The sequence below is a fragment of the Silurus aristotelis genome (genome assembly GCF_946808225.1).
Source record: "Silurus aristotelis genome assembly, chromosome: 16".
Taxonomy (NCBI): domain Eukaryota; kingdom Metazoa; phylum Chordata; class Actinopteri; order Siluriformes; family Siluridae; genus Silurus; species Silurus aristotelis.
The window spans coordinates 6,109,755-6,126,022 of NC_139589.1; the positions used below are offsets into that span (position 1 = coordinate 6,109,755).

The following is a 16,268-nucleotide window of genomic DNA, read 5'->3' on the forward strand; positions in this document are numbered from 1 at the left end:
AATATCGCACTTTCCTATCCATTTATTCAACTTCAGTTAACGTTTATCTTAGTTTCTGGGGTCTGTTAGCGAAAAGTTTGTTCTAGAAACATTAATTTACTGAAATAAGAAGCCTAGATTAAATGAAAGTTTGGAATGATTAAAAAAAAATCTTATAATAATTTAGATCTAAGCAAGAAAGGCTTGTTAACTATATTGACAAGCATTTGTTTCATGTTATAATAATATTTATGTAATATTAATATAATTATATATAATACAAAATTTAAGCAAAATAATACTAGTTGACATGGTGTATATAAATAATTTATATAAAATATTTCGGTACAAGGCTTTCGGTTCGGTCTTTTCTTTGTACGTGTGGAACATATTTACGGTCTGAGTTCCCTGAGGAGGGTATTAAGTGGCGGACCGCAAGTTTGTCTCCCTTTTGCACTTTCTTTTATATCTAAAAGAAACTAGAGTTAGCACAGTGTCACTGTGGCTGCACACTGTACCAGAAATACACTATTTTGCACTGTGTGTATGTGTGTGTGTGATTATATATATATATATATATATAGATATAGATATAGATATATATATATTATATAAATAATCCTGCATACCTCGATAGTTAGTTCCTGTTATTACTTGTGTCTAACAGCTATGAAGTCTTTTACATCAGTTGTATCTTTGGTAAAGCAAAATTGAACAAGGTTTACTGATGTAACAATTGCTGACTTCTGAGACTCACCATTTAAAGTTAGGTAAATGTTTCCATGCAGGAACCTCCCGTCATCGTCATAGACTTTACTCATGGTTAGAATCCGCTCGTTCCTGTGTTTGTAATTGCAATTGATTATTGCAGATCATCTGCCATGAATTGTTCCATTAAATTTTTTTTGGTAAATTTTAATTTAGGATGCTGAATCAATATTTCTTTGTTTAATATGAAGGTGAATATCATAACTGTAGCATTGGTAACAGTTTATAGATGTCGACCAAATAATCGGGTTGATTTGTCATTTTTAGTTAATTAGCATGGGCTGATTGTGCTGCAAATGAGGCCGATTATTAGGCGGGTGCATCTGAGACACCAAACTGTCCATTTGCTATTGGATTCTCTTTCTTGCCAAAAAAACAGCTGATGGCGTCCAACCAGAGCCAACGTCAAAAAAACTAAAACCCACCTACACTTAACTAGAGAGAATGCGTGTAAATCATTGGAACTCTATTGTTGTCTTTAACCAGCTGTAGTTTAGGCTACAGGTATGGATGGTGCAAGAAATTGTGGTAAACAGTGCACTGATTGGAGAGGCTTGTGGTTAATACATTTTATTTGATTTAAACAATTTTCTCCCACTTCACTTTTTTTTAACCCTGTGCACAGGGCTGAAGTTGAGAAACTATGATCTAGGTTTTTTCTTTTAAAGAGAACGTAACACTGCCTGCACATTTTTTGTACATTACTGACCTAAGAGGGTGATTTTTATATTTTTAGTTTATTTTAGTAATCAGAAAGGAAACACATGTATGTCAGTGTAACGCTGAGGAAAATTTACAGAATACAATTTTATCAAAAACTTTGTCTGATGAATGGTTTGTACAGTTAAGATGACAGAGTTGAAAGGCTTTAAAACCAGACAGACTAGCACTTTCTCTTCACAAAGCTTTTCTCGAAGCTTTTCAGAGTCGAACCTGATCTGTGCTGTGATTGCAAAGCGATTTCTGCTGTATGTTGCTATAAGCAATATTAACTTGTTTTGGGCTGAGATGCCATCTTACTGTCCACAGACTGATTGTGCATTTGTCCTTTTTGCAGGAGACAACAATTGGTCTAACCCTGTTTGCTCTGGCTATCCTGGTTCCATCCGGTTGGGTCTTGGCTAACCTTGAGAGCTACAAGAAGAAGGATGCCTGAAAAAGAAGTCTGCTGGGATCATGCCCTTTAAACCTGTATTGGGACCACAGGAACCACCGTCTGACCACCTTCAATGTTCCCTTCTTTACGGGGCAGTCTGCCTTCTCTCATTCACACCAGTCTCTAAAATATCGAATCAATGAATGACTGCTGCCCAGTGACTTGTAATAATTGGTGATCTTCTGGATGTTGTTACTTAAAAATAAACATGTTATTTAAATTCTGAGGTGGTTGCTTTTTCTTGAATTGGTGCAGAAATGCAAGTTCATTATTTCATTATTTATTTTCATTTTTCGGACACTGTGTATATATTTAAATAAATCCAGCTATCTTCTGGATTTGATTTTTGTTCTGGTGACTGGTTTTCACTCCTTAACTCAGTAGTAAATGGGCGGAACACACGCTGCGATCCGGAAGCGTAGGTTCTGATCACGTGACAGGAAGCAATTCCAAGAAACATGGCGGACGACGAACAACAAGAAGGGATGTCTCAAAAGGAACTCGATGGTGAGAGATTTCACAAGGCATGAACAACTTGCCGGTTTGAAATAAGCTTTTATAAGAAGCAATGCACATCTTCGTGGCATTATTTATGCAGAATTAATCTCAGCTTTGAGCTGCTGAGGAGAACTCGATGCTAACAGGCTAAAACGATAGCAACCTAGCTGCCAAATTGAGATCTTTAATCAGAATGTAAATATCCGTCATAGTTAGAAAATACGAGTCCTGTCTGTACATGTGTCTGTTTCTGCTGTTTAACCGAGAACCAAATACTGAAATGTTCCTCGCTGACTGAGATTTTCACCTCAGTTCCTTTGCGGAGTATAAGCGCTTCTTTGTCTAGGGCTCAGGTCCTGATGAACTCTGACCTGCACATCTGAGTGGTTTGCACTGCTATTACACACTCATCTCATACATTAGTGAATAGCTCTTCTCCGTGTGTGTGTTCGTGCAGGGGAAACACTGAGATGCACAGATAAAGAAGCAAAATGGTGTTGTAACCACCTGTACTTTAACTGTGAAAGTGCGACTATTACAGCTTTTGTTTTTATGATGTCCAGGTTGTCTGGAGCCAAAAATATAATGCAGTGCTTGAGGAAAAAGACAGTGTTAAATGTTCTTTATATAATGTACTATATGTCAAAAGTATGGGGTCACCTGGTCATAAGTGATTTTTGAGCATTGCATTTCACATTTAGTCCCAATGTGCTCTTATTCCCTCCACTCTTCTGGGAAGATGTTCCACCAGATTTTGGAGTGTGCTTATGGATATCAGCCACAAGGGTATTAAGAAAGGCAGGTACTGATGAAGGTGAGGAGGCCTGGGATGCAATCAGTGTTTTAATTCACCCCAAAGGTGTTCAGTAGGGATGAGATCAGAGCTCTATATCAGGCCATTTAAGATCTTTCCTCTCCAAAGCATGTGAACCATATCTTCAAGGAGATCACTTTGTGCACAGGGGCATTGCCATGCTGGAACAGGTTTGGGTTTCCAAGTTCAAGTGAATGCAAAATTTAATTATAGCACAAAAAAAGACATCCTATTCAGTTGAGTGGCTTCAGCTTTGTGGTAACAGTTTGGAGAAAAAAAACACATGGAGCAGGAAAATTCAGGTGACCCAATACTTTTGGCAATACAGTGTATACATTAATCCCTCGCTTTACCGTGGAATTACATTTGCCACATAGACACACTACTTGTTTAAATCTATAATTAAGAAGCCAAAAGTATTTGAACACCTCACTATATAACACATAAAAGGAAATGGTAACTCTGTGGTTAGAATGTTGGACTTCTAATTGGAAGACCAGCACCACCAAGATGCCACTATTGTAAGTCGATCTGGATAAAGACATCTTCCAAATGCCATGAATCTGAATTATAAATAAAACATACAAATCTGCTATTCGACTCTCCTATTCCATATTTAGTTTGCTGTTATGACCTTCATTCCTCTAGGAATGTGTTCCACTGGATTAAAGGAATTGAAGCTCTTTGCAGGACACTTAAGTTCTTCCACTCCAGCCTTGCCCATATGTCTTAATGGAGCTTTCCTTATGTACAGGACATTGTCATGCTGAAACAGGTTCAGGTCTTTTAGTTCCAGTGAAGTGAAACTGTAATGCTATAGCATAGAGACATTCTTTACAACTGTCTTATTACAATTTTGTAGTTTAGAGAAGAGCTTATATAACGATGTACATTATAACCTTGTGATCGTTAATATTAGCTGGTTCACATTTTTTTTTTACTAACAAACACTCATCAATGTAGGCATGCATATTATCTCTGTATTCACACCAAGCTCGATAAAAGTCATACTTCTTTCTACATAGCCGTGTATCTATTGGGGTAAGGAATGGCAAAGAAGAATAATAAACCTGTGTTTAGCACTAGTTTTTCTTCTCAGAGTCCATCATTCGAATATCTCTGGTCCCTATACGTTGACAGACAGGTATAAAAGAAGTTGTGTATTTCTGTCCATGACTGTATATGTGCCAAGTGATCTATAGTCAGTTTAACTTTTCTTTTCGGACAGGTTTGAATTGTCTTGCATACGACGAAGCTATTATTGCACAACAAGACAGGATTCAGCAAGAGGTAATACCTGTTCTCTGGTCTTAAAATCATTTTTTTTTATCATAAAATTGTGTAACATTTTTGATAACAATCCGACACCGAGTTTTATTTCAAGCAAAAGTCAAATGAACATTATGATTATATTTTCTTTCAATTTTGTGCAAATTTATCGTGCTGAAGACAGAACTCCAACAATCGAATATAATCATGTGGAGTGTCTGATGTCCTCAGTCTTCTTTTTATACTATTAGAACCAATACGACCAATCGTGTTCAATTCCCATTTCTTAAACCGGATTTAAGGCCACATTAGTACATGAACTATCTTATTTTTGGAACAGCAACACTGTAGTAGAATTACAATATGTGCGGCATCCCGGGGAAACCCTTCATACGTTCGGATTTTCTTTCTTCTATTCAATACAATTTTGAAAACTGATAAAACTATCAATCTTTCAAACATGTTTCTTTTTGCATGTCTCTAAAGCTGTAAAGAAACTGTAGCATTTTAAATTCCGATAATGTCCAAAGGTGGAAAAAAAAAAAGAAATGCATTTAAAGCTTCATTCTGTCTGTGGCACAGGGACCTCACAGACATTGTCTTATTTATTTTGGATTATTTGCGATTTTTTAGTAGCTAATGAATGACAAGGATATAGACATCTTCAGGTGGGTGTCTTTTCACCCGAATCATCATTATAAAGCAAATAACTTCCATGAGCTTTTGGTCAAATATTTATTTGGTTGGTAAATTACAGTATATTTAAAAACCCAATCCTGCCCAATACTTCCTGTTTCACCAAGTTTGTCTGTTTGCCAGAATTTCTTCACAGCAGTGTCTGACAGGTTTCCCCAGGCCACCCTATATAGGTCTATTTACAATTCAACTACCACAATAATGTCAATAATATGTTAATTGTTGTGCAACATCCACATTAAACATTTTATATTTTCTAATGTGAACACATGGTGACAGTCTACCTGATATGGCTCTCACTTGATGATGCTTAATTCCAGATTGCCACCAGCATTTCACTCGTCTCAGATCGTCAGGATTTAGCTATACTTAAAAAAGAGTACGCTGAGGATGACTCGATTTACCAGCAAAAAATAAGGGTAAGATATTATAGCCCTGCATGTATTGCTTTCTTTTTTAAACACCAGTTCTTTTACAGTGAATTATACTGTGTATGAAGTAGGCTCTTTTGAAAAATTCGATTCCCCCCGCTGTACGATATTGGGCTGTCCCAGAAAAAAGACCAGTAAGACACAGTCATAGTGATTTCTTTGGTCATGACTAGAGGTCGAACGATTCATCGTTTTTGCCAATGAATCGACACCCATAGTTGATAGCTGTAACTTTCGGCTATCAGCAAAACATCCATAACGATAGTTTTTCCGGATTGCTTTTTCTCTTGCTGCAGAGACCGAGGAGGTCTGCTGTGATTACGAGAGCGGCCTCTGGAGGCGATTCACTGAATCCACGTGCTGTTTGTTTTTACACGTGAGACTGCACGCCGCACAGAGAGCGCTATTATATTTGTTTATTATCATTTATTATTAATATAATTATAATTGTTAATATAATTAATATATTCATATTTATTTAATTGAACACATTTTCCTGATTTTTGTATTTTTGATCCACCCTAGCTATCGGTAAAATCGGTCTAACTAGTCGTGACTCTTAAATGGTGGTTCTAAGTCATACTGTAAAGAGGTTCAAAGACCATTGTCACAGTCTTGCGACCAAAGATAATCTGCAAAAATGTTCTGTCCGTGTCTGTTAACGTCTACATACATGCCATTAGCAATTTTATTAGCTCCATGTCACACAGTGTGTTTTAAAATGATTATTATATTGCTGAAATTGCAGTCTTTAACTCTATAAGTTCTTATAACAAAATTACACACTGTCTTTTAATATCTCCCTGTTCCAAATGTGAAGCTGTGACCAGATTTCATATGATGAAATCAATGGTCTTGTGTTGTATGAATGATGACAATTGTACCCTGTGTGATATTACTTACAGGATTTACAGAAGAAGTACTCATTTATACGGAAGACGCGGCCAGACGGAAACTGCTTCTACAGAGCCTTCGGTTTTGCTTACTTAGAATCAGTGCTGGATGATAGTAAAGAACTTCACAGGTAATTCTTTAGAGAGTACGTTATAAGCAAATGTAGGAGTTTAGATACACCTACTGAACTGGAAAATGTTTGTACTTGCAGGTTCAAAGCCATTGCTGCCAAGAGTAAACTGGACCTTGTGAGCCAAGGCTTCACCGAATTCACCATCGAAGATTTTCACAACACGGTACGCAAACACATAAGTGCATCGAAGTCATTTCAAATATTTAGATTATATAAATATGAACTAAAGCATGGACCATTTAACTTGTGCACTGCCCTGGGTTTTCAGGCATTTCAGGCTTTTCTGGTACAGATAATTGCATCTATTGTCAACATTGTCAGATTTTTTAAAATTATTAAATCGTAGTATTATTCGGGTAAATTGTGTAAATATTTTTTTAACTTTTTTTTTGTTTTGTTAGGGCTAAACCATGAGTAATTTAGCATTAGCTTATTTGTGTGCACATGGTGCGACGTCACCCAGATCCATGTCCATATTGTAGGTGCACGTGTTTGACCACTAGAGGGTGTAAAGTGAAAACTTGAATGAAAGTCTCACATAGATAGATTTCCTTATTGTCATTGCACAGGGTACAACGAATTGACGTTTCAGTCCTTATGAATCATATAAATAAAATATCAAATATAATGCAAAACAGTTAAGAGAAGAAACAATGTACAGGACCAGCTCTAAATAGTAGATATCTTGTTTTTGTGTATTTATTCTAATCTCTTTAACATAAATGAATTAGATAGAAAAACCCATGGGTAGACCCTTCTCTCTCTTATTTCTGCACAAACGTATTTCTATTAAACAGCAACTTATTATACTCGTGAACTGTGTGTACATAATTGGTGTATGGAACCACGAGTGTTACTGTGTTATTCATCTGGTTTTGAGTTTTGATGTTATCTGACTGTGTGCTTCTGTGTAAGTGTGGTTTGTGAATCATAACCAGGAATTCATGATTTAAAACCTAATTATTTGCCATATCATGTTCCTACCGGCTCTTTAGCATGTCATGTGAAAGAGGTTTAATTAAAACTCAGAAACTTCTCTATATATGTAAACTGGACCAGGTGTAATATGAATGGACAGTACTATTAGAAAAAAACTTGCTAAGAAAGTTTAGGGATCAACACACCTGTCTGTGTGTCATGATTACCCACAAGCCTCCTCTCTCAGATACATAAACAGATCTTATATAAACACAGCCTATAAATGTCACAGACTTGATTCTGGATGATGTTAACATAGTCAGGGTTTATTTAATACACTGGCCTCAGGCTATACAGTGGCCTAAAAAACAGATCTGTGTCATGTTTCCTGTTATCAAGTAAGCACTTGCTTAAAATTTGGATTTTATGATTCCCGGTCAGGGAACCATCCCCAGCCACTCTTAGTGCCGGTCCCAAGCCCGGATAAATTGGGGAGGGTTGCGTTAGGAAGGGCATCCAGCGTAAAACATGTGCCAAATCAAACGTGCGGAGGATCCGCTGTGGCGACCCCTAACGGGAGAAGCCGAAAAGAAACTTTAATATATATATATATTGTGTGTTATATGTATCATGAACCTTTGAGTACTAGTGTGCCCAGGGCCCCTGTAACCTAAGATATCTCCTGGCAGTGAAACCAGATGTGGTCTTCTGCTCTTATCTGCATCAAGATCTAGCATTTCGAGCTCGACTTAATGTTTCATTTAATTTTGCACCTCGGAACTCGATTGGTGTATTTTGTTATTTTTTGTTGTGATGCTCTCAGGGCATGTTCATACCCGGTCTGTTGAGACCACACATGGCAGGTTGTTTTTGATTCTGGATCATTTCCCTGATACTCTGAGGGAATCACTTGGAATGTGATACTGTCTTCATGCAAAAAGTGTTTTATTCCCCACCTCCCTTGCTGCTTCTAGTTCATGGACCTGATCGAGGTGTGTGATAAGCAGCCGTCCGTGGCAGAGCTGCTCAACTCCTTCAACGAGCAGAGCGTGTCCGACTACCTGGTGGTGTATCTGCGCCTCGTGACTTCGGGCTACCTGCAGAGAGAGGACGAGTTCTACCAGTACTTTATAGAGGGCGGACGCACCGTGCGAGAATTCTGCCAGCAGGTGAGTGTGTTAATGTCTCGTCATCTCCCTGCGGATTTCTCGATTACAAAAATGGCCTATTTCTGGGAAATAGCTGAGCTACATTTGGAAATGTGACAGGCAAGTGTTATTGCGTTTTGATCGATTCCTAATGTTCAGAATTTGTTCATTAATTTTTCTATACCAACGGCTGTCTGCAAGAGTTATATTAATGCGTCGGGGTTAGAGAGGTAGATGCACCTGATCATGCCTAGTGTCTACTGTACATGCCTTTGCCTGTGGGGGCAGTGTTATGATCTGGGGTTACTTCAGTTGGTCTTCAGCAAAATAATTAGCTCAGCTGGCTTCCCAAATATACTGAATGAATGAACGAATTTATGAATAACCATGTTTTTATTTTATCAATTACATTTTTTTTAAGCCATGGGCATAGTTCAAAATGTTATGATTCATCTGGCTTTAATTAAAGAGTGGTTCAGAAGGCATCATTTTCACACATGAATTGGCCACCACACCGTAACCCCCCTTAAGGAGTCCACATCTAAACCCCATTGAGAATTTTGGGATGTGCCAGAGAAGACTTTACACAGTGGTCTGGCTCTCTCCCATCATTATTAGCATCAAATCACCCCATGGTTTATAAATTTCCTAAAACACCACCATTTTACTAGAAGAAGGGTAACAGTGTGTAACGTGTTGCTTTGGAAGCATTTGCAGTTGTATTGAGGTAAAAGCGTATATATGATTCTGGACAATTTTGTCTTATAGAAGCACAGCATCAAGATTGATGGTTTAAAAGCATATAAATAGATTTATTTAGCTTTTTCCATAAATATTGGTAAAAATTATATTGTGTTGCGTCAACTGCGACATCTATCTAGAAAAAGCTACACCGGTATTCCAATTCAACATGTTTTCCTTTCTGTTAACCAGGAGGTGGAGCCCATGTCCAAAGAGAGCGACCACATCCACATCATCGCTCTAGCGCAGGCCCTGAGCGTGTGCATCCTGGTGGAGTACATGGACCGAGGGGAGGGAGGCACAGTCAACCACCACATCTTCCCCGAGGATGGAGAACCCAAAATCTTCCTCCTGTACAGACCGGGCCACTACGACATATTGTACAAATAGCTGCACAGGAGCAGCTCCCAACATCGGTGCACTGTATCTTTCGAGTCGACTTCAAAGCTGTGAAATGAATATTAGGAGTCCAGTACTCAATCTCATCGTCTCTTTCTCAGCACCCCCCCAAAGGCAGATTTCTGTGACTTCAGACACTGGACTTTTGTACAGCTCCTGTTTTATTTAATTTTTTTTGTATAACTCTAAACGCTACTCTTCCCCAAATATCCCGTGCTTACCGCTGGAATTTTCTCTGTGTTTTACTATACAGCTCGTGTTCTTCGTTTCTGAGTGTGTGCGAATAAACAGTTTGCAATAGACATGATGATTTGAGCATCATTTTATTTGAACGAGAATTTTAAACAGCAGCGGATGCAGCGAGGTAAGGAAAGAAGGAAAGGAGGAAATCACGTGTATAATGCACCACATCGTTTACAGTAAAGCAGCGAAGAAGTTTGTTGCTTTGCCTTCTTTCTGCTTCACCAGGTTTTTAGAGAAACAAAAATCTGGAGGAAAGAAGACTGAGGGATCCTCCATGCCGGTGACGATATCGAAGAAGCTGAAAAGAGTAAAGGGGTTATGTTTATACATACAAAAATATTAGTGCAAGAGTTTGATATAAATATTTTATGACTACAATCACATATTTATCACAATGTCCCATTAGTCTGTGTTTTATATAGACAAAATAAGTGCTTTATACTATACCTTTATTATATTAAAAGTACATTAGTCAAGATTGGACCTCTAGCGGATGAATGGGTGAAGTACAACAACATTAAATCCCTAATCCAACCACGCAGTCCCTTCTAAGCGTATAAAGAATGTCTCAGAATCCATGCTGGATAATGGAATTAGCATTACTAAGGACTGTCTATTTCTCTTAAGATCATTCAACTATTTGAACGCTGTAGCAGAGTATACACCTGCCATTTGTGATTATGGTGAGGATGTTGTAGAATGTCTTTTCTGTGGTGTTATTCTTTGTAATGAACTCTCATGAGTTGCAATAGAGATAGTTCTCCAGAACCAGAGTTGGAAACTATAAAAATACAGATCGCTTTTGCATGTATGTCCAGGATGTGTTGTCCAAGTTCATCCTATTCACTAGTTTAAAAAAATAAAAAAACTCCATCATGGAAAAAAACATGTATATTTTAGTTTCACTACTGTTGTTTGTCTGGTTTGAAAGCACATGATGTATTTTGCTGACAGTAAAATGATAGTGTTGCACGTAGCAGTTCTCAGATTCCTGGTATGATTTTCATCACAAACAGGACATGGAGCAGCATGATAAGACAAATGAGTGTAAATATTCATTTGAAATGTATTCTGATATTATTACTAATATTATGTAATATACCAAACTTTTAATGAAATTGAATTTGGATTTTGGATTTGGACTAAAGGCTTCTGTATTAACAGCCTTCCGAATACTAATAATATTGCAGTAAAGATTCAGAACTGATATTAGTTTATATGCCTTTTAATTAGATTTAAATGAACCATTGCACCTCTCATTTCCATTAATATGTAATCAACTCCTAATATAACATTAGAATAAATAGAAAGTAAAAAGATGCAGAATTAGGAAACTTTTTAACCCTAATCCTCACATCTTGTTTGAATTACTCAGTCCGACATCAAAGGCAGTGAATAAGCACACTCTTGTCCTCAGGGCAACAAGGCTCATGATTTTGACCTAATTCCATTAAGCAATCATCAATTTTCTTTCTTTTTTTTTCATTAGTACATCTAGATCTGATTTACAAAAGGCACATCTCATAAATGTTTAATGGCTCTTTTGAAGAATAATGAAATACCTATTTATGGCATTCTGAGTACAAAATGTCTCAGCTTAGCAGTAATAGATGCCAAAACATGCACATGTACACGCGTCCTCTTAACCCCAAATAGTGATCAACCACGACAGTTTTATGTATATAGATTTGCACATGGCTCAAAACTTACAAAACTCTTTAAAGCTTTGTTGGAATTCTCTTTGATCTTGCATACTTTATAGCTGTCTGGTGGAATACCACTATCAAACTTTTGCCAGCGAAGCTGAGAGGGAACGTTATCAAATATCAGCATGATTCCAAATTGCAAAAAAGAAATAATAATACTTGGGTTGTCTGAGATGTCACTACACAATTCAGCTAGCATTCAGTTAATCACGTTTGCATTCATTATTCTATCTATCTATCTATCTATCTATCTATCTATCTATCTATCTATCTATCTATCTATCTATCTATCTATCTATCTATCTATCTATCAGAAATGATCTACTTTAGTACATTACATTTATTGTTTTCACTCCTTTAATCTGTAAGAAAGGTTGTGTGTAAATTTGCTCATGCTCATATATATATATATATATATATATATATATATATATATATATATATATATATATATATATATATATATATATATATATATGAGCATTTTTACTTTTACTCATGAAAGTTAATCTCAGAGGGTTAAAAAAAAATTCCCCCACCAAATCTGTTAGCATTTGCAGAACATGGCTAGCATGGATACACATTAACTCTTCCTCCTTTAATGGTGTGCCATTAATTCCATCCAAATTGAAAGGTTTTTGTTATTTGTGTTCATTTATGGAATTAGTGGGGTTTTTTTGGACAGCTTTTTTTTCCACATGAATTTTTCTTTGTGGAATAGCAATGCAGTAAATCATCACCAATTACATGACTGGAAGCGATTGAATCAAGTTTAAACATGAATGAACGCCAACTAAAGAACACATTTCTGAATTTTTTGAGTGCTTCTTTTGTAAATAGAACAATTCATTCTTAGGAATGAAAAAATACAAACATATTAACCTTGATGGATCGGACTCGTATTGTGGATTATTTACATCAAGCTTTTAGTTTCATGCTGGAAACCAGTTACATTTTGTGCATCTGTACATTCCCCATGTTTTACAGCTTGGCTCTTTATCCCAGTAAACCAGCTGGTAAATCTGTGTGTACTTATATGTGCAACAATGACAGTGACAGTGTTTTGTGCACAAAATTTATAAAATCCTTTTTCTAAAAATCCTAACCTTGACAGAAAGTGGCCCTGGCCATCGATCTTATAGATGGTGACGACAGGAATGCAGCCGAACTCTGTAAAGGTCATGGAGTAGTTTGCTGAAAAAGAGGTATGAAAAACCAGTAAATCTAATGCTGATCAATGACGGTTATGTTCAGTATAAGGTTTTTTGAGTTCACCTTTTATCTCAGCGTTTGATCCCACCCAGTTGTTGACCAGCAGGCCCTGCCCAGGAGCAGACAAGCTTCCTAGGACAACTTGGGCCCTGTGCTGGGCATCGAAGGGAATCGCGATGGGAATAAAGGGCACGTCGAGAGATCCCTTAACACAGCTTTTGTTGCGGTAACTGATGTCGAAGTAAACTTTCTGAAATGAGTACAACATGAGAGTAGGATTTTTAGAGTTGCTATTTTTATAATAGTTTTGAAATAGCTGACAGAAGCCTGAGGACCACAAAAACAGGAACATATGATGCAGCTGATACTATCAAGGGCACAGATTCGCCAAAGGTGGACAGCTAAAGACTAGAAAAAGACCAGATTCATTTTTTACTAATCTTCACCTGTCCAGTTTGAGTCCCTGCCCAGATTCTACGTTTTTTTTGTTTGACAGAAATAGAGCCTGATGTGGTCTTCTGCTGTTTCACCACAAGGTTCGATTTTTTTTATGCATGCTAAGAGAATCTTTCATCAACAAATATTTTCTGTCCAATCAGTCAGTCAATATATATTTTTTAACCGTTCTGTAGAAAGGACATTACTCATAATCACACACGTTGGTGCTCATGAGGATTTTTTCATAAGAATTTCTCATGTCATCTAAAGGAGTTTTTCCTTGCCACAGTCACCCCCAGTTTGCTCAATGGGGATTAATACAAATACATTTCAATATAAGTGAATTTTGTGAATGTTAAATAATTCTTACATTCTGTAAAGCTGCTTTGAGACAATGTCCATTGTTAAAAGCACTATAGAAGAAAGATTTTATTGAATTGAATTCTGTGTAAACTGTGTAAAGGGCATTTTCTGAAATACTTAAACCAGCCAGTCACAGAGATCACACATTTTTCATTTTTTGTTGTTTGTTGTTTCCTTTTGAAAAATATGGCATTGGCATGAATTTACACATTGTACTGCTGCATCGTCATTGGTTGAAGGGATAATGGCAATAATTAAGTTTTTATTGCAGTGGACTGTAAGTGAATGCTACAGGCATTTATAGAGTATCACTCAGCATAATGGGTTGCTCTTTTTAAGTAGTTTTTGTCCAATTGTGATACATCAGGTGTATTTTAAATTTTAAATTAATATCTATAATAAAAGTATGACTAGTAGCTTTGATAAATTTTATATCCCAAGCTTTCTTTTTACCTCTCTGAAAAGCAGAAGTCGATCCATAAACACATCATGTTCGCCTTCCTTCCCAGCTGCGACAACACGAATCCTCTCCTCCAACGCGTCATAGTAGAACTGCTCATACACTACTGTCTTTCCCTCAGGAAAGTTCTGTAAAAGAGACATGATGTTCAGTATGGAGCTTCTTACAAAAAAGACGACAGAGTATTAACATGTAAAGCTGCCCATACACAACTGATACACATAAGACATACTTACTACATATAACTTTCCCTGGAGGTACGGTGGGGATTCTGTGGGAAGGTGAAACAATAAACAGTGTTAGACATCTCTCTCTTTGGTAAAGCTCAGGACATGAAAATTGCGTAATATACATTAAAAAGGGAATACATGGTAATTAAACCGTTATAACCTTTATACCATGTGTTTAGGTAAATCATTAAGCTGAAGATTGCTCATCAGGAAAGAGTGATTTTACTTTTTATTTAAATAGATATTATAATTTTTTTTTAAACCCGTCTTCTGTTATTTGCAAATTCGAAGAATAAAAATAAAATGTTTACAGATTAAAAGAAGTTAAAAAAAAAAGAAAAAAAAAAAGGTCAGTCTCTAAACTGTAGCAATTTTATGTCATGTATATGTAACAGATTTTAGTTCTCCAACAACTGTTCTTGAACTTATATATCAAGATTACAGATTTTTCATTATTATTATTTAAACATGGACTAGTTTTAAAAATGTATTGGTGGAAATCTTAACCTCAGAATGACATTGACTTTCACAGTGTTACTATTTAAGATTAAATCTCAATCTGGAATGCAGTGATTCGGAGATAACATCACTCTGCTGGACTTACTACAGTGGTGTGGTTTCTGAGCGAGGGCACCGAGCAGCACACTCAGGACGATCGTAAGCACTAAAGCAGCCTGCATGATTCCAAGACGATTCGGGACACACAGCAGCACAAATACGCAATGGTCACAGGTTTTATACTGCAATGGTATACAGGTTTTATACTGATCCAGTTTCAGTAAACTCCACATTTTCATTCTCACCAAGCCTGGATTACATTTGCTGATCTGGTTCAGTGTAGCTGATGATTAACTTATTCAGACTCTTATTGTGCTTAGGCAGAGGTGCTAAAAGTACCAAAATGTAACTAATCAATTACACATAAATAATTTAATAAAAGTGAACCCTTGTAAAACATTCTAGTGTTTTTCACTTGTGATTATATTGTCCACACATGATCACATATTACTCACATAAAGGTGCATTTCACCATGGTGTACCCTAATAATGAACATGTAAATTATGTGGGAATTACATGTAAAAAAAAAAAAAAAAAAAAAGAAAGAAAAGAAAAAAAGAGAAAAATCTGAAAAATTTAAATGAAATAATCACAAATCACACCTGGGAACGAAAATCTAACATTGATTAAAAAAAAAAAAAAAAAAAAAAATCCTGTTATGTCAAATTTAAATAAATCGTGTGAGAAATCACCTCAGAAAGTAAACTATGATGCCCTACATGTGAAGAGGAATAGTATGGGTAATTACATGTGAAAAATAAAACCTATAAAGGTCATGTGACTTTTGTTTTTTATCTCTTTCAATTCTATTTTTAAACGGAAGAAGAAAAGTTTAAACTTTTCGATTTTCTGACAATGTAAGTTGCCTCAGATCGCACAGTGGTTTTAGCTACTGGTGGCAAATTAGTGCTTTCTTTCAACAAGAAACCAGGGATTATAACAATCTTTAGGTAGTTTAAGCGAAATAAATATACCTTTATTTCCAATCTCTGAAACATAAAATAGCATTATAATCTTTTTGACAATACAAACTAGCTGAATGTTAAGAGCTAGCTATCAATAAAAACTGCTGTTTTAAATACAAAGTGGATTGATCACAATGATGGGTTTGTAAGCTTCATTCTTGGTGTCACATGATAAAATGTAGTGTATTTTAGCCACTGTAGACTTCTTAAGTTGACTAATAGGATTTTACAAATATTTGATTCTAGAG

General features: G+C 36.3%; 2 protein-coding genes across 2 annotated transcripts; one reads left to right on the top strand and one right to left on the bottom strand.

Moving 5' to 3' along the window:
- The first annotated feature begins 2,275 nt into the window (after nucleotides 1–2,275).
- Nucleotides 2,276–10,146, top strand: otub1a (OTU deubiquitinase, ubiquitin aldehyde binding 1a). Its single transcript, XM_083565477.1, has 7 exons — nucleotides 2,276–2,410; nucleotides 4,444–4,505; nucleotides 5,501–5,599; nucleotides 6,517–6,635; nucleotides 6,717–6,801; nucleotides 8,531–8,725; nucleotides 9,638–10,146. The coding sequence occupies exons 1-7, from the start codon at nucleotides 2,362–2,364 to the stop codon at nucleotides 9,833–9,835; spliced, it is 807 nt and encodes a 268-aa protein (XP_083421603.1). The 5' UTR covers nucleotides 2,276–2,361; the 3' UTR covers nucleotides 9,836–10,146.
- epdl2 (ependymin-like 2) lies at nucleotides 10,004–15,324 on the bottom strand. The gene is made up of 6 exons (XM_083565481.1): nucleotides 15,101–15,324; nucleotides 14,503–14,537; nucleotides 14,260–14,394; nucleotides 13,069–13,255; nucleotides 12,900–12,987; nucleotides 10,004–10,385 (listed from the first exon to the last, which is right to left on the bottom strand). The coding sequence occupies exons 1-6, from the start codon at nucleotides 15,291–15,293 to the stop codon at nucleotides 10,259–10,261; spliced, it is 765 nt and encodes a 254-aa protein (XP_083421607.1). The 5' UTR covers nucleotides 15,294–15,324; the 3' UTR covers nucleotides 10,004–10,258.
- Nucleotides 15,325–16,268: the final 944 nt, after the last annotated feature.